We start from the raw sequence: 19,406 nt of genomic DNA on the forward strand, positions 1-19,406 counted from the left end.
AGATAGAGATATTAGTTTGTAAATATTATTGAATGTCTTGCAAAATTTCCTTTTACAATGTAGTGTCTTATACATACTCTGCTCATAAATGAAAGCATATGTATATCACCACAAAAAAACACCTAACACTGCACTTTTTTTGCAGGCCTCAGACAGGGAAATCGTGTGGGTCATGAGAATCACTGTTTTTCTGTTTGGAGCATCAGCAACAGCAATGGCACTGCTGGCTTCATCTGTTTACGGCCTGTGGTACCTCAGCTCTGACCTTGTTTATATCATCATATTCCCTCAGCTCCTCTGTGTGCTATTTATTAAAGGAACCAACACCTATGGTGCCATTGCAGGATATTTATTTGGCCTTGTTCTCAGAATAACTGGAGGAGAACCATACCTTTACCTTCAGCCCTTGATCTACTATCCTGGCTGCTATCCAGATGAAAATAATATCTATATCCAGCGATTCCCATTTAAAACACTTGCAATGCTTACCTCCTTCTTTACTAACATTATAGTCTCCTACATAGCTAAATACTTATTTGAGAGTGGGACTTTACCACCAAAGCTGGACTTCCTTGATGCTGTGGTTGCGAGGTACAGCAGAGAACACATGGACAAAGCAACTCTTGTAAAAAGTGACAATATTGTATTAAACGAACTTGCACCTGTAAATCCACGACACAGTCTGACTTTGACTTCAACATTCACAAACAAGGAAGCCTTTAATTATGTTGATTCAAGTCCAGAGCTGTCCAACACTGAAGATAATTAAAAAGTCCTATACTCACAGACAAAGCAATGCAAAGCAGGGTATTCTACAAAGAATAGTCAGAGTCATTTTATCAGAAGAAAAACAAAACTTTGGAATAAAATACCACTTTAAGTTGGTTCTATGACCAGGAGCATCCCATAGGAGGAACTCTTATCTGGTGTTATCTGACATGTTGGATAAGATCATAGTCTGTTTACTGAAAGATACACTCAGATCCCTTTCTTTCCACCCAGAACTATACACTATGTAATTAAAAAAATATTTACAATTGAAAATATAAGTAGGAGAAAAGTGCAACAGTTATTTAGCTAAGACATCATATGAAGAAATTATAATACAGTCACTTTGAAATACTATCAGTCATTTTATTGGAATTGTATGAAAATATATTGTCACAGCTATAAGTGATTTATTACTAAAGAGCTAGTTGCCTGGGCAGACAGATATATAACTTCCTTGGGTTTTTGGTTTGGTATTCTTTTCCTCATAAAGTGTTTCAAAGAATACAAATCTAGTATTTTATAATTTGTATAAGACAGTAAAATGTGCAAATATTAATAAATTCCTTATGGGAGTGCTAAACATTATATATTCATTAAAAAAAAAAAGATTAAATCACAGGTTTAAAGTGATGTTATACCTAACGCAAGATGACCTTAAGCAAAGTATGTAATTATAGGTGTTCTTTTTTCCTGTGTTTAGTGGCTGTCACCAATGGAGGATAACAACAATTTTAAAGCAATAATTAGAGTTGAAACTCAACTTGTGAAAAATGACAGAACTTTTATAAACTGAATAGAACTTTGCAATGTTGTAGAAAGAAGCCTTATCTTGATTTATCATCAAAATGAACACTAAGCAAATCAGTCTGACACCGAGCAACCACAACAATGGAGCAAATATTGAAAAGTAAAGAGAATGAAGGAGGCTGCTTGAAAAAATTAAGATTAAAGGGCTTTCCATGGGGAAAATGCCCATTTTTCACTTATTAAAAAAAAAAAAAAAAAAGCATAGTCTCAAATACAACAAAAAGTCTTTTGGGTTGGACTTGCTGGGATTACTCTGGAAAGAGTAAATTTTCCATGGAAAATCACCTTTTCTCAAAAAATTGATTTCCTATGGGAAGAGAAGCTTGGTGGAGAGCTTTCCATGTCTATAAGTGTCCACCTCCAGAAGCAGCAGCAGCAGCTTGGAGGGGATCTGAAAGGAAAGCCGAACCCACAAGCACAGCAAAACACACAGCATTGTCTATATAGACTAGACTCCTTTATAACAGCTATCCTCCTGGGCAAACTTGGTGGGTCTGTGGAGCACCAGCAGCGGTCAGGCACAGGTGTGACTTCACTCATAAATTGTAAAGCTGGCTAGGAGCATCAAAGTAGGGAGATTAAGCCTCTTCTGACTTCGGTCTGGCCAGCAGGGAACACGCAATTTTGTTTCCGTTTGCCCACGGCTGAGATGATTGGTCCTCATTAGTACCGTGCCTTTCACAGTGGAAGATCTAATAGCTAGTACAATTAAGAGTTATGCTCCAGTAATTCTTTTTAATATCTACACATGATACAAAACATGCAAGTGAAATCCAGATATCTTCCTCTTGCTAGTCACTGGTGAAAATTTCTTCTTAACATCTACAGCAGGAGGAAATATGCTGGAGGATAGAAAGTGTAAGAATAGGTTTTGCTGCTAAAGGAAGAAGCCATCAACTTGTACATTCAGTGTTGACATAAACTTTCTCAAGGTTGAATCCTTAGATATGTTTTTGCTCCTTTTGTGGAGTTTTAATGGCATATATATATTTTATATGTAGATAAAATTAATTTTAGAGATATTATTTTTTCCTGCATACAGTGCATTAGGAATAATACTACATTTGAGTTCTGGGTATGCATTGTGAACTGCAGTATTACTCTGTGAAAAAGTATTGGGTGTGGTCTGGGCAAAGGAAATCAAAATCAAGATCTACACCAAACCCCAGAAGAGTCAATATAGCAAAGAGAATATAAGTTCCTGTGGGGTGAGTGAACAAGCTACTGATGAATTTCAGGGTGCTGCAGATCTCACAAACCAGACACGAGCCCAGACTGTTCATTGCCTATTGAACAATGGAAAAGAGAAGCAGAAAGAAATCGCCTGGAAGAAAGAGAGGGAAGAACAGAGCCACTGGTGAATTATCTGTTTCTGACCCGAATCCGCTAGCCTGAATCCCTTTTTATGAGGAAATACCAAGTGAGTTTTACCTGCTTCCATAGCCAATGCTTTACATTGAGGTTTCAAATTAAGTTAGGGGATCCTGATTGACAGCTACCTATAAATTTTCCTGAAATTTTTATCTTACTTTTGTTTTGTCTAGGAATTGGTAAAATTTCACTATGAGAAGCTGCATATTGGCCAGCAGCATTTCTGTATTATGTATTTCAAAATTCTCAAGAGTGGGAGAAGAGGGAAATGGGCAAGGGGATTCAGCTGGACTCTTTTAAGGTATTTTATTTCTCTTGTATTCCCTCATTGCTATAAAAACATAAAGGCTTTTAAAATGCTTAATATGAAATGTCAAATGAAAAATTAAAATGTGTTGGTCCAAAAATTTCAACCCAGATGCTTTCAACATTATCAGAATATTTTATAGTGTTTATCCTATTGAATATTCTTGTGAGATCACTGTGATTTTGCAAAGTTTTCCTGGTTAGATGGAACTACACTTTCTGCGAGAAAATGGTTCCTACAAGGTTTTCCAGTCCTCTCTGAGGAAACTGAAAGGTTATTGCACTGTTACAAGCCATGGAAGGTTTATCATGCAAAAGGTAGAAGCAACACAGAAGTCTGTTCATAGTTTGACCTCAGCTCTGCTTTCTACATGGCAAGTCTCCGAGTGTGTCTTTGCATGAGTCCAACAATGGCTGCAGTGGCTGCACTGGTGGGCTGCACTGTGGACTGGATGATTTCACAATCCAAACTAAAACAATCCATGCAAAGTCTGTTTACAAGTTTTCTTGCCTTAGCTCATCTATCCTACCAGTAGATTTATACAAAGCTGATCATATAACCAAAGGCCGTATCTATGACAGCTGCAGAAAAAAAAAGAAAAAAGAAAAGAAAAAAAAAAAAGAGAGAGAGAGAGAGAAAGAGAGAACAGAATACAACCAAGTTGTTTCTACAGGCAAAATGCCAATAGGATGTGATTCTTCAAGTAGACTTTATTTTCCTGTGAATCATCAAATGTTCCTTCTCCACTTTTGCTATTTGTAGACAGTAGTAGTGTGTGCAGTAAATTGGATCTACAATGAGTGAAGTAAACAGCTCGTTTTCAGACACAGAGGTTATTGTTTCTGAGCCTAAGATTTCTAGATAAAATATTCATATCAAGATCATACACTTCACTTTTAGATTCTTAACATCTGTGAATAACAATTATTTGACAGGTTTTTTTACCTCCTTTGCATGAAATGTGTTCATAAAATCAAAGTTAATACGTAGCTGAGACATCAAAAAAAGTTATAATTTCATCTATATTTATCCATATGGGATAGTATATGTATTATAAATAAAACATGCTTTTGTGAACCTGAACTGAATGTAAACATTAAGTGATCAAATAAAGTAAAAGTCAGACTTAGTCTTTTATTTTCTTATAGTGCAATAATTTAGGATTTCAAATATTTCTCGTAGGAAAAAAATTGTTACTCATTTTTCCTTCTGCCCTTCAAGCATATTTGATCAAGTACCATGTGCAGTTAGACAGTGAGTTATTGTAAGTCTGTTATTAATCAGGGCAGTATTTGTGGCTGTTGTTAAAAATTAAAAAGTATATTTTTGTCTGTGTCAGAGATGTTATATAAAGACTATAACTAACAAAGCAGATAAGAAGCGTAATATAGATATATATGTTTTAACATCATTTGTATTGTATTCAATAGTGCCCATGCAATTCAGGAAAATACTGTCTAGTTTTGGGTCTGTTTTGTCCATCTATTGAAAATAAAGGCATTTATTTTATTATCGCTCAGCGTCACCAGAGGTTTTATGTCATGGGTGCAGCCCAGTAGAAGTGAGGTGAACTTGGCCAAGAGGAATCTGGCCCTGGCCTGGGGGTTCAGTGGGGCTGCAGCTGAGCCTCCCTACAGACCTGCTCCAAAACCTGGTCCTTGTGTCAGAAGCAAAGTTCATATCTCAGTAATCTCCTCCTCACTGTCACAGCCATGAAGAACAGCAGAGACCCCTGAGCCCCACGAAATACAGAAATGGGACTGAAGCCCAACAGGACTCCCTCCCACAGATGCACTGGGAGGGATCTTTCTCTTGCAAGTGTTGTACTAGAGTACAGGAGGATTGACAGCATTGGCAGGGTTGACAAGGAGCACAAATGTGCTATGGGAGCAGGAATGCACGTGCCTAGAAGTTGCAGGTTTAGTTCCACCTTTCATGAGAGTGGACTGGAGAAAGGGTTTGACAATTCTTCACATAGAGGATGAGCCCTTTGTAGAGGGACATAAAGTCATCATAGGCACTGAATGTGTTATGAATGCAATTATGTAGAAATCAAAATTTTAGCTGACTAAAAATGAAAGCTCTGCTTTTATCCTCCTACTAAAATCTTGATTTAATATCCAAAGACACAAATATCTACTGTACACAAAGACACAATAGCTATTGTAATGTTACTATAATGACATGCCAAATATACAGTGTATTTTATCTCCCAGCTGCTTTACAAAAATATGTGGGCAATACCATCCACCCGTGGATGGAAGAAATAAGGAGCACTGGCATGTTTTCAAGGGCAGAGGCACCCACTCATGGAGCAAAACAGAGCCTATGAATATCAAACAATGTGACATAGCTCAGACATTTCTTTGATGCTGCAGGGCTCTGGCCTTCCTTGCAGTTCTGGAGCTGAATTCCCACTGGTACCTTTGAAAAAATAAAGCACATGTTAAGGCAAAAGCCCGGATGTCTTGTAACTTACATCTCAGAATGAAAGCAATTCCATAATTCTGCTGGGTTAAAAGGACAAGAAAAAAAAAATAAGATGTAGTGATGATTGCTTTGGAAGCATTAATGAACTACTTCGGCACATGACAACGTAGGTAAAATGTCATATGCAGGCCAGCTGTGCCAGAACCACAGCAAAAATTATTCCATATTTTCCTGTCAAATTCACAAAAGGGAGAGTGGGCATAAAAACAAACAGTGGAGAAGTAAATAGGCAGAGAAAGAAATTAAGCTCTTTAATATAAGCATTTTTATCAAGGAATATTGAACCATTCACTTTCCACCACAGCCACACAAAGACTGATGACAATAGAATATTGAGCAATTACATGAAACGTACCCTCTCTTTAGAGTATATTTAGTTACCAAGCAGTTTAATATCCACGAAAGGAACTGAAAAGACCACAAATACTGAGTAGTTTTCCACTTGAAAGTAGTGAACCTGGGTACATCAAAACACCATTAATTCTTCCTGGCTGGGACAGTACTTCCCACTGGAAAGGTTGGAGGAGAATTACACCAGACGTGGGACAAAGTTATAAGAGGTTTAAAGAAGACATTGTTACAATGTGAAATGATACCCAGAATTGGTGCCAGGCCATTAAGGTTGTCCCCAGACTGCTTTTGTCTCAAGTCATACATCTCTCTCCCATACAGCCCCCAGGCATAACTAAGGGACTAAACTGATCCAAGGGCTCTAAAGAGCCTTTCCCAATGGACTCTTCACAAGCAGTCATCCTTTTGCAAGAGGTTGTTGGCATAGCCTCAAGCCAGATGTGTTCACTGTCCAGGAACATGCCTGAACACCTTCAGTTTTGTGGTGTGGATACAGCCTCATGGAGAAACAAAGCAGTTCTCCTCTCCTGATCTGGGCTTCCTTTGTGGTCAAAGGAGAGAAGCTGACACATATGATTAATCTCACCAAAATACACACATTGCCAGGAGATGGATCACAACCTAGAAATACCCATACAAATGTCTAAACATTGGTGATGTGGCCCACCCCTTGCTCCTTGAGGAGGAGGCTGAAGCCATGACTATGATCACACCAAACAGATGTCTCAGGAATTGGTGTGAGGGAGAGGACTTTGAGATGTTTAGTCTTTAGGAACCACTCACAGAAAGAGCATAGTTCTCAGGGGAGTTTACACCTGACTGCCTGGAGCACTGACTTTCTGCAACCAAGACTACAAAAATAGATGAAGGAAAACATCCATCTAGGAGGCAAGTGTTTTGTTATGGCTGGGAGAGATTTATGCTGTCTCCACTGTCGGTGTTAAAAAATAACAGGTGAAAAACAATGTAAACAACAAGGCTGTGGTCTGGAATAAGGCTATACTAAAGAATAAGATAAAAGACACCAGAACAAAAGAATGAAAGAAGGAATGAAAGAAGGAATGAAAGAACAAACGGAAGAAATTGAATGAACAAACTTCTGTGGGTGAGAGAATTGATCAGGTTGGCTATATTGAACTGATTTAGGAAATATCATGAAATCAGAAGGAAGTAATGAAGCTGTTTGTGGAGTAATGCAGGAAACCTGGGTAATGAGGTGAAGAACTAGAACTACCGAAGCAGAATGTGACAACATCAAATACAGAGTAGGGAAAGCACAATAGAATAGTTCTCAAGATGAAAAAGGATTTGTAAAAAGCTTTTGCTGAGGTTACGTAATGAGTTATGTAGGACTAAAGAATTTATCTTGAAAGTGAACAGAAACAATTTTAATATTATTAGTGAAAGAAATACTGCTTCAAACTGTATGATCATGTCAACAGTTGAACTCTGCCAGAGCTTGGGGAAAAAAAAAATAATACTGTTACAATGGCAGGAAACAAAGTATTTTTGGCCCTCCTGGTAGTAGAGTTCCTCCTCAAACAATCAATGCACAGGTAAGAAGGGGGGCTATTTCGGATTTGAATTAAAGTGTACATACATCATTTGAAAAGATCTGGTGACAGAAAAAAAAAAGAAAGAAAAAAAATCTTGAATGCTGAAAGAGATTAAATTATCTTTGTATACAAAGAGCAATGAAAGGAGATATTTAAGCTGAAAAAATTATGCATTAATTCTAATACAAATGAATATACAATAGTAAAGAATAAATCTGGAATGGAAATTAGGAACAAATTCCTCACCAAATGATTGAATTTCTGAAATAGTCTTCTAGTTGGAATATTGTAGATAAAAAACAGAAGTAGTGCAATTGGTAGCCATCTTTCAATGTAAAATGTCAGAAGCCAATCAATTCTTAGCCACTTGTTAGTTCTTCCAAGTACGAGTTTTCTGTGGTTATGACTTGAAGCACTAAAATTCGCTTACTTGTTTGGAAATGGATGAGGCATATTTTGCCAAAATACCAATAAATTTTACTGCAAGCAAAAGAACTGAATATATCCTGCCAATTTACTAATGGAATGTAATTATTATCTGCACGTTAATAACTGAGATTAGAGTGCTGCACTGCACTTTGTATTACTCTATTACTCAGCAGTTCACATCCATCAAAATGTTGGACACAGTTTTCAGGAAGACTTAAAGAGAAAGATGCCCTCAAAAATGATGGGTCACAGAGAGGATGTCACGCAAGGAGTGAAGCAGCTCCAGTTATCCATCTTGTCATGATTTCAGCATGATTAGGTAAAACACAGATTATCTTTGATGATATTTTGACAACAGACGTTTCTGCTTTATGTTAGTTATGCCAGTAAAAGCTGCAGAGATGTGACAGCAAAATTCTTCTGTTAGGTTTGGCAGAAGCATGCCAATGGTGAGAGGAATTAAATGGTGCCTGCTGCCCAACAGCCTTTTGGTCCTCATTCTGTGTCTCCTTTCTTTGATGATTACATTGTTCTGGGTTATTGCTGCATAAAATTTTAGCCTGTCCTTGGCTCCACAGTAGGTGCTCTGGGCATGAACTTGCATAATGCCTACATACTGACCTTGAATCAGGTGAGAGAGCTTTCATTTAAAGACAGTTGTGTTATCTCATAGAATAACCAACAACAAACAAACAAATGAACAAAAAACAAGTTGTATTGGGTTAAATTGTATGCAATATTGAGCAATTCTACAAGCTATTACTTTAACAAATGTTAAGGCTTTTTTTTTTTTTCCCCTCCTATATACTAGCACATTTGAAAGATACCAGAGTGTCTTAATTTGCCTTCTTTCACAATAAGGTTTTCACTCCAGTACTCCAACTCACTTCACTCCAACTCCAACAGATCAACCACTACTGTTTTCATCCCATGAAGTGCAAGCCTAGTTGCTCAGCATGTGAGATGAATACAAATATAAACAATGGAAAAGATTTCTAGACTGCACAGTGTGCATTCTTACACACAAAGTCAATGTGACAGAAATATGACAGATAAGTAAACTGATTACCAGCAGTAATATAATTGGCCGATGCTGGTATACCAGAGAGCTATGTAAAATTTAGTATTCTGTGTGACTGTAAAAAAATGTTACAGCAAATAAAGAAACTAATAAGTTCCCCTGCTTCATTCCTGTACCCTGTCCGTGAGGAAACCAATATTTGAAGAGATGATGTCTTTTTATATCTGTTGTCTGTTATGCAGGATATTGGTTAATGTATACTTTAATTATACTTTCAAAACAAAATAGTAACTGCAGATCATTGATAAACTTCAGTAACTAGATGCAAGACACAACCTCAACAGGACAACTGCCATTTCATAAGTTTTAAGGTAGGTTATTAAAATGAGTTATTCAATATGTATCATAGAATCATTAAGGTTGGAAAAGACCTCCAAGATCATCTGGTCCAACTATCCCCCTACCACCAATATCACCCACTAAACCATGTCCCTAAGCACAATGTATAAAGCTGCACAGAACAGTAGGTTCTGGCTTATTACTCCATGATAAAAGGAAAAATATATATATATGAATCCTAGTTCTAATGGGAGATTATTTTACTCCAAACTTTGTCAAGACAACTGCCAATAAAAATGTAAATGTCTGGAAAGTCATCTCATGGTGCCTCCAGATTGCAGGCACAAGATCAGGAATTCTTCCTAGCATCACACTTGAAACATGCTGTCCAGCATGATCAGCTGCACATGTGGAGGCAGAATTTGTAGAAACACTTACTGTGGGAGAAAATGAAAGTAAGATTCAGACCCAAAAAGTTAAAACTCTAGTCATCCAGTGATCCAGTCATCCAGTCATGGTTACTGCCAAGGGCTGATTGGTATTCCTCTACTGCATAAATTAGTACGATATTTGCACACTGCCTGACATTTGATCATACACTTACTATAGCAGCTATCCATGCAGCTAATGACTCCACATTAAAGGGAAAACACGGTCATTCAATTTTAGATTTGAAAAACAACTTTATATTTTCCATCAGTATAATTTCTGTTTTTCTGCTTCTAGTGAAGTATCCTCAAGGATTTCACTTTTCAAAATTGCTTATAACATCATGGAAATGTCTTTTTAGCAGAATAACATAACATTTGAATAAGAAAATAAATAAGATAGATTTTCATAAGAAGCTTATTTTGATGCTAAAAGGGAAAGATGGAACCTTCATTCCTGAGCAGGACCTCTGGCAGGATTTCAGTGCTGATATTTTAAGGGGAGCTCATTTTCAGAAAGCTCATTTTACAGAAAGTGTTGAATGTTAGCTCCTGGAATATTAAATCTGTTGAAGCTACTTCAAAGTAGATATACAAACTTAAATCTGGAGCTTTTCAAACAGTTCAGTCTTATGCCCAGTGAACTGAGTACAATGTATGCTTAACTCATCTCGCATGAATGTTTGCATTAAAACTTGGGATGCTTGGCAAAGCCTTTTTAAAACTAATTTTCATTCATAAGAAGTTTCTATTCAGATACACTATGAGAAAAGTATATGCACAAGTATAGGCAAGGCACAAACAAAAATGAGTTAAGTCTTGTAGCCTATATGTTCAAAAAGAAAGGTTTTGTATGAGGGATTTCTCATGTCATTCTATTTCACCTAATCTAGTAAAGCATTTCAAGTTGCACCCCTCACCCATTTTCCTCTCAACATTAACTTCTGTAGATTTATGTTGCACTACAACAACCTAAGGAATACTGAAAAGGTTTTCAATGGGACTAGAGAAACTATCAGTAGACAGATATATTTCACAATATTGTCATTTAAAAATGAGCACACCAAAAAATGAGGAAGTCTCATAGCAATTACAGTATCTGCAGTTGTGAGCAGAAATGTCAGTGAAAATAGGCATTTGGCAGTATGACACTGAATGGCATTATCAGGATAATGATGAGTGTTTCCATTACTCAGTTTTGTAATGAAGGCTAATGGTCCTGCCTCTGCTGTCACTGTATGCCAAAGTAGTTTAAAAACAAATAGTGGGTATGCAAGTAAAGGCGTACAAACTGCAATTGAATATTCAAAAATAAAAGTCACATTAGTGAGATTCTTGTTAATCACAAAATGAGCCATTGTGAGAATGTTAGCAGTGAAGAACATCTGATTTTCCACCCCATTTGAAATGCATAGGCTGGAATTGTTCTTAATCATGCAGAATGTTGAGGGTAATAATTTCCTGTACCAAGACCATTATTAAAAAAAAATAAAAATGTTGTGCCTTACTTGCAGTATATGTCTGCAGACCTTAAGCAAATTGGGAATAATGATAGGCACTAACAGCGAATAACCTTGATTCCTAAATCAAGGCATTTCCAAAAGCAGAAGAGGGACTGGAAACATTAGATATGTTTGTCCTGCACCCCTCTATGGCGTGGCTATGTGATAGCCAGTAGTTACCTGTATATAAATACTTTGTATGAATAGACGGCTTCTGGATAGGTAATGGAGTCTTGCAACAGTCATTAAGACATCAAGAAATTACTTTTCTAAATACAGATCTACCAAGATTCATTGAAACTGAGGATCTGTGACAAGGAGTTAAAAAAAAAAAAAAAAAAAAAAGATTAACGTGGATGGTATCCTTTGCCTTGCAAGAGAAGAAACATTAGAGAGGGCTGGAGCAGGCCTTTGATGCAAGTTCCTTCTTGCAAGACTACACACTGTTTGTCCTAGCTTTGGTTTTCTAAGCTGCACTAAGAACAGAAGATAAGGGAAAGGTAGGATCACATATTTATTTGTTCTAACAAATATTTGCACCCTAATGAATATTTGCACCAGACTATTGTACTAGTGTCCTTGTCTAATTTCTATAGCTTACACAATTTCTTCCTTTGCTTACATCTTGATTTTTACAATTTTTGCAAAGGCCAAATATCTGCTGGTTCACTGTGCTGAAGAACAATATGAAAACGTAGGGAAAATTATTCACGTACACCTAAGGAAGAGTATATGTGTAAAACTATGAAGGATAACATGGCAGAACAAGGGCAAGCTAGCTAAGCACACAACTTCTGAGCTTCCTCTTATATCTTTGCTTATAAAAATAAAATAGTAATAAAGTCCAGCTTAGGCTATGTGCTTCTCAAGCATCCTGTTTTATATACCTAACAGAAGCCTTGGAACCAGAAGGGTAATGGCATTGTCTGCAGTACAACGGACTGGATAGCTGGCAGATCCACTCAAAATTGTCTTCCCAGGTATCTTGGTCATGGGCACCTTTGCAAAGCAGGTGTTTGATGCCGCTGTTCTAGATCAGGCCATCTGGGCGGCTAGAATGCCTGCCCTGAACAGTTCTTGGGGAAGGGCAAGGGGAATGGACTCAGCCCATCTGCCTGTCACTCACTTGTTGGCTGGCCAGAAGTAAATCTTTTTGTATGTAGAAGTATGTATCTTTTTTCCTCTGCTTTTCCTTGTCTCACCTATCTTGTTTTGATTTAAGCTCTCAAAGGCAACATCCCTTTCTATCTGTATGCAGTGTGTCTAAGGAGAACTAAATTTGTCTGGAATACCTGCATACTGTTGTAATATAAATAATAATGGAAGCTATACATACATCCCTAGACCTCTGCTTTGACAGACACTTCCCCTGTACAATATTATTAGCAATACTAACTTGAAAGCTGGGTGTTCTTTGGCTCTCATTTGTTCTAAGTAATGTCTGGCAGCTTTTATATAACCTTGTGAATGCAATGTGGTGTTAACAATTAGACATGCAGAAGAATTTCCTGTAGTAGAGTATTTATAAAGCTGTCACATTGCCATGCAAAGATACCCCCTTCCAGTCAGATACTGTATCTGGCACTCAATTAGCAATTGCTAATTTGGTATGATAATGTTTTTTTCAAAGAAGCATTTCATTTCACATAAACTGCCTACTCTTTTCCAAAATTCATGTATTTGACAGGGAAATTAGAAACATCTTAGAGGCTTATAAATTCAGTGTTCTGCGTCTATGCCTGCAATGATCCTCCCTCAAAAGAAATGTGAATCCTGTAGGATTACAGGTAATGAACTTTGTAGTTGTTCATTTCTCCAACCTGTTTTTAAGGTCTGGGTTATTGCTCTTACAATTTATCTGTGCTTTCATTATCTACAACTCAAGGTTTTACTATGTATATCTCATCATAGATATTTCAGTTGCATTGCTGGCTCTTTCAGAACTGTTCTTTTTTTCAAATAATAAAATGTATTTTGAAGCCAATTACTAAAGAAACCCTGAAGTAACAGCATGTCTTCGACAGCCTGTCAACCATATGCTGCCAATATCATACATTAATACTAATCCTGTGTTAGAAAACAACCATTCCCTGTATTTGACAGTGCATAACTTTAATGTTAATTGGATTTTTCATATGCATGTAAGTAATTTTCTGAAGGGCTTTAAATTGCAAACTCTTTAAGCCAGGATTTATGTTTATACTTGTCTCCTGTTCTGGGCCAAGTATTATTACAAAAAAATAATTGAACACAATAGCATTTTTCATATGGTTCCCAGATTAGTTACCCAATTGGTTAAAATTTAATGTTTTTCTTGTAAACTTTAAGTTTTGTGCACAACTGACAATGTAATCTCAAGAACACTGAAGCAATTCTAATAGTATTGCAAATAGAGCAGTAAATTAATTGCATGCATACATAGAACCTTGTAAGTACATAAGCTGAGAGAACTTTATTAGAACTCACATTTTAAGTCATTTTAGGATGAGTTGAAATGTATAATCTTTGAAATATGTTAACTTATAGTAAGAGAACAACAATGTTTCATTCATAGCCTCAATCCATAGTTTAGTGTCTTCTGCTAGTAGATTTTTTCAATTATCTAAAGAGAAATATGTATAAGTGAAAAGTCAAAGGCATCTTCAAAATAACTGTCAGGAATTCCACAGTAAATATACTGTGAGTAAAAATATACGTAATTAAAACATGTTATTTTATAGTTGCATTATCCTCTTCTTCCAAAATGATATGGATGATACACAGATATTCTTCTTGGAACAAAATCTCCATGATTATTCATCTTCACTCTTCTAGACCCAACGGAAGAAGAACTACTTTGCAAGTCAATCATTTTGAATGGACATCAAAGTGAAATCAAGAGCGAGAGTGAAATATAAATCACCACCACCAGTTCTGAGCCCGTTGCAGTTAAAATCTCAAATGCAAGGTCAATGCGGGTGGAAATGGGAAGCTTCAGATGCTGAAGGTCTTGCTTTCAATAAATAAAATGCTTGGATGTTATTGGTCTCTTCCCACTATACCTTGAACGGACTGGCATATTACATTGCTGCCACCAACAGTTCATGAAAGGTTTTGGGGAAGGTTGGTTTAATTTTGGAAGTGATTTTTTCAGACTTACTAACATTAACCAGCTCTGCCAAACCCTAACATCTCAGGCAGGACTAAGATAAACTTGTTTCTACACAACAATTCCAGAATAATCCTGAGCAAATCAGTGTCACTTGAAATAGAACAGAATGAAATTAAAACACTTCAGCAATCCTATATTTAATGAAGATATGAGTGTCTACTTGATTAAAGCACTGAATAAAAGTAAAGCTATGCTACTGCTCTGTAGCTGCCCTGCAGTGAACAGGCAAAGATATTTGGAAGCTTTTAGCAGCACTAAGATTTGGCTTGACACCAGTATAATACCAACCTATTCCCTTACAGGTCTGTATTCTAAAAGAGTACTCTAATGTCAGTATTTATATAGGACAGCAAGACATATAAGTGCATACCACATTCAAATAACGAAGTAGACAAAAGTCATGAGGAGGAAAAAGCATAGTCGCCGCAGCCACTTCAGCTCTTCCCAGACTAAATCTTCAAATTCTTTGCATTTTATCCTGAGAAAAATCATTCAGTAGTGCTGTGGGTTTTTTGTTTGTTTGTTTGTTTTGTTTTTTCTTTCCAATTTCCAGTCTGGTTAATCCAAGATACTCTAAGTTATGACAACTTCTCAGCAGACAACAGAAATTGATTGTTAGCAGAAATTAGGATGATATTTAACATCTGATTTCTTTAAGGCACTAAGAAGACCCTGAGAGTTGCTTAGACAATGCCCATATACCAGTATATAGAAGAAATAGAACAATGTACAGGTCTCTCCTACTTTCTGTGCTCTGCCACTTAGCTCACACTGAGATACATCACAGATCAAAAAAACATACTTCTGAAAGAGTCACTAAAATTAGAGAGCAATATGAGAGAGCCCTGTTTCAAAAGACCTACTAGTTAAGCAAAATAAGAAGGAATGAATCCATCAGCTCACCATAGACAGAGAGGTAAGGCAAGTTGTTACAAAGCATGATGAAAGAGATGTTTGGATGCACATCTGAAGAACTACAACACATGGTATTCAGAATGCATGGTGTTGGGCACTCACTTCTAAGATGTGTGTTACTGTCATGTCAAAGGACACTTACTAGAGTCCAGCGTTTACCTGTTTCAGAGAGCCCTTAGCAGGGCTCTCACTGAGACAGTCTCAGAAATTTGGAAGTATTTATAGTTCAACCTTTGCCTGTTTCAGAGCCCTGCCAAGGATTTATACTATCCTGAGTATTCTTCACCAAAGGGTGAAGACGCAGAGCTTACCAAGAAGGCATTCCTGACTGGGTGGAGGAGAAGAGGACACAGCATCTCCTCAGTTTCCAATTTCATCTTTCCCCACCAAGCTCTTCTTTTTTTCTCCCTCTAACTTCTTCTTCTTCTCTTTATTTCTCTTTCTTCTTCTCTTATTTACACCAACTCCTAACACTCTTTTATATCCTAACCTTATCTATTCCCTCCCTGGGGTGATGTTTAGCATGATTTGGCATGACCTTATCAGAACAAGTCTGACTGTTCTCCATAGTTCCTATGTTGGATAAATATGTATATATATATATATATATTGTTTGTGGTACATACATGAGGCCATTGTTTTCTGCACTGACAACTCCTGCAGCTTACATTTCCTCATCAACGGATGTCATGAGAGTTACCTTCATACAGGCCAGTTCTTTAAACACAGCAAAGGCAAGCAGTCTAAAACTTTGAGACAGCCATTTTAAAGCTAGCTAAATGTTTCATTCACATCAAGGGAAAACTTGTACTCTCACAACCTTCTTTATTACAGGTCCCTCTGTCTGCCTCTTCTGGCACTCTACAGGATTGTGTTTATTGTTGACTTTAAACAGCTGTCCTGTTCTAAGACTGCAGTGTGATGCTATACACAGTAGAGTTTACCAGTTTCTAAAGTGCTTTCAAATTCTTTAACATAAAAAGTCCTGGACACATACTATATTATTAATAATAGGAAGATAGAATGTTCCTTGCATAGAGAGTTTTTGTTATCTTCTTGTTGTTTTTAAATTAGCTTTCTGTTTATGTTTCTTAGGAAAATTAATATTCTTCAGCTGGATTATCATCTAGTATGGGAGACTGCATTAATCAGGCAATTTAAATATCAAAATGCAATATGGCGAGACAGATATAATTGGCATTTGTACATCTTGTGCACTAGTTTAAACTGATTGCAGAATTATGTCCAGAATTCCTACTGTAGCCAAAAGCAATTTGGTGTTCTCCTAAAAATAGATTCTTGCTGAAGACTTGCATTGCAGACATTTTCCAAAATGGTTTCTGATTTCAGTTATTTTATTCTTGGGGCTGGAACTAGATGATCTTCAAGGTCCCTTCCAACCCAAGCCATTCTATGGTTCTGATTCTCATGGGCTCATTTTTCTAAGCCTCTCCCCACCACTCCTTATACCTGCTATTCATGGGTGATCCACTCTTTCAAACAGTGGACTCAGCACACGCTTGGTTTGCAAGAAAACTTCACAAATGCACAATTAAAAGAGTAAGTAGAAAGTGTTTATGTGTCATGAGGAAAAGATTCCTCGTGATTATTTCTGTTTGATTTCCAAAGCTGATTCATTAACCAGCATTAACCATCCATAGGAAGATGTGTGTGTTACAAATCTAAGCTACTGATTCTATACTGATAGCTGAATGGAGACATTGCAACAATTTCTGCAGTTGGAGACTTTAAATACAGAATGGCAAACAGACAAATGTCTCCCTGAGGTGCTTTTAAGAAGCAGAAATCTCGATGAGCTCATCACTTATAAAACCTGAATACCTGCCTGGGGACAAACAACGTGAACGGTAGAGGAATCACATGGTTACGTCTCTCTTCAGGCTTAACATCCAACAAAACTTATCTGGTGATTGCTGCTACACAGTACATCACACACCAAAGCAAGACTAGGCAAGACAGAGGTTACATTAACACAGAGTGACATTTTGTTTCCTAGTCATTCCTGTACAGGATGAGATTGCAAACTCTTCAAACAAAGTAGGTTTTACAGATTATTATTCTGTTCAGTCTTTAAACACAAACATGGCTTTTAGAAATCTTGAATGCTTCTGCAGGACCTAAGCAAGTGCATAGCATTTTATCTGTAAAATGTAATCATTCCTGAACAGAATTACAACCACTAAACCACTGACTTTCATCAGCTCTCAAACCTTATAAATGCATTATATTACCATGCTGGAGTTTGTGTCTGATATGCCTTCTCCTGTAGGAAGAATCAGATATATTTTTCTTATTGTTTTCTAGGAAGTATTTATAAACCCTTAAGCAAATAAAGCTAAAAACATGCACGTGAGTCTCTCTTTTAAACAACTCACCAACAAGCTGTGACAACCTGTTTTATGAGCTGGACTCAATGATAGAAGTTGGACTCAATGATCTTTGTGGGTCCCTTCTGACTCACGATAGTCCATCATTCTGTGATTCTTTGCTTTAATCTGGAACATTCCAAGTGTCCTCAAGTTTTCCTTGCAAATCAGGTTATCTTCACAAACGGGATGTATTTTAAAGGCTTGTTTTGTAAGCATCCTTCTGAACATCTTTCAAAGACCTGGAGAGAGCTTCCTCCAAGGGCCAGTTTAGCCTCAATGACGTAAATTGGTTTTGTTTTCTTTTCTTTTTAATTTCTGCTCAGCAACACAGGGATTCTATGAGTCACTTACTCCATGAGATGTGCAGGATAGTGCAGGAAGCCTCAGTAATTGTTAAATTGAGATGTGGAGGAAGGAATCTTTTTTCTTAATAACTGGACTTTAGAAAGGGAAGACTGTCTTCCACAGAAAACAGGCGATGGTCTTGGGCCTTCAACACATAGCCCCAGTTGCACACAGCCTGTGGGCAAGGGTAAAGAAGGAGGTTTGCACTTGTCCAACCTGCTATGCATTTAGGAAAGAAATGTGATTGCACAGAAGATATCTTTGACAACACCTTTGCTGGTGATCGGCATGGTAAAATTGCAGCCTAACTATACAACTGGCTCTTTGCCATCTGCAACATCACTTATCTGTGAATAACACAGCAAAGCTCAGGATTCAGAGATGAGAAACCTTTCCCCCTCCTTTTCGTGTGTATAAGTGTGCTATACATTCTTCAGACACCTACTGGCATCTCATCACAGTAAAGGTCCAGTTAGTCATCTTTCCACTGTTCAGCCTCCCTGTGTAATACCTACCTTCCTTGGGGGCTAACATCAGCCAAAAAAGGAGGTGTCTTTTCTCCTTGCTAGATTACCATACGGGCAGTATCCGTGATGCACTGCAGGTTCCTAGGAGCAAGCAGATGATCACCAGCTCCCCAGTGATCAGATCAGCCTGCATTCATGCAGGAGCTCTGTATAGATACATAGATGGATAGGCTATAGTCTGTAGTTATGATTAAGAGTCCTGCAGAGAGCTAAAACATACTGTGCTTTTCACAATATTGCTGTAACTTGCATGGTATTATTTCAGCTTAGGTTCTGTCTACTAAAAGAATCAAGTCAGATTATTAATAAAAAAGAAAAAAATAAGAAAGAAAAAGAATACGGGGAGGAAGCAACCTACACTAAGTGGGCACATGAATATCACTGTGTGTATACACGTGCATTTCAGGGAGAAAAAAAGAAAAAAAAAAAAACAACAAAAAAAAAACCAAAGAAAACATTTTGTTGTTGTTGTTGTTGTTGTGTTGTTGTCTCTGTTCCACCAGCTGATTTCTTTGTGACTGTTTGGATTTCCAGAAATGTTACACAAAGATACATATGTATTTTTTTAAACCAGTCATTACTACTCTCTTATTTTTCCAACTCCATTTATGACCATTTCAACTATCCACTCCAGCTAGAGGCCTGAGCTATCAATGACTAACAACTGCAGGAGCTGATTTTACATAAACTAGGCAAAAGTCCAGCA

At 37.2% G+C, this 19,406-nt stretch overlaps 1 protein-coding gene and 1 long non-coding RNA gene across 3 annotated transcripts in view; one reads left to right on the forward strand and one right to left on the reverse strand.

The window, feature by feature from the left end:
* The window catches only part of SLC5A7 (solute carrier family 5 member 7), a 30,762-nt gene extending 24,013 nt beyond the window's left edge, over positions 1–6,749 (forward strand). For both annotated transcript variants that reach the window (XM_080603714.1, XM_080603715.1), the window contains exon 9: positions 146–6,749. In XM_080603714.1, coding sequence (XP_080459840.1) covers positions 146–769 — 624 coding nt within the window. In that variant the 3' untranslated portion in view covers positions 770–6,749. The remainder of the gene's footprint in view (positions 1–145) is intronic.
* LOC308199499 overlaps positions 1–19,406 on the reverse strand; it is a 137,525-nt gene that overhangs the window by 35,316 nt on the left and 82,803 nt on the right. The window lies entirely within an intron of this gene.

The sequence above is a fragment of the Anser brachyrhynchus genome (genome assembly GCF_964034855.1).
Source record: "Anser brachyrhynchus genome assembly, chromosome: 1".
In the NCBI taxonomy this organism is placed as follows: domain Eukaryota; kingdom Metazoa; phylum Chordata; class Aves; order Anseriformes; family Anatidae; genus Anser; species Anser brachyrhynchus.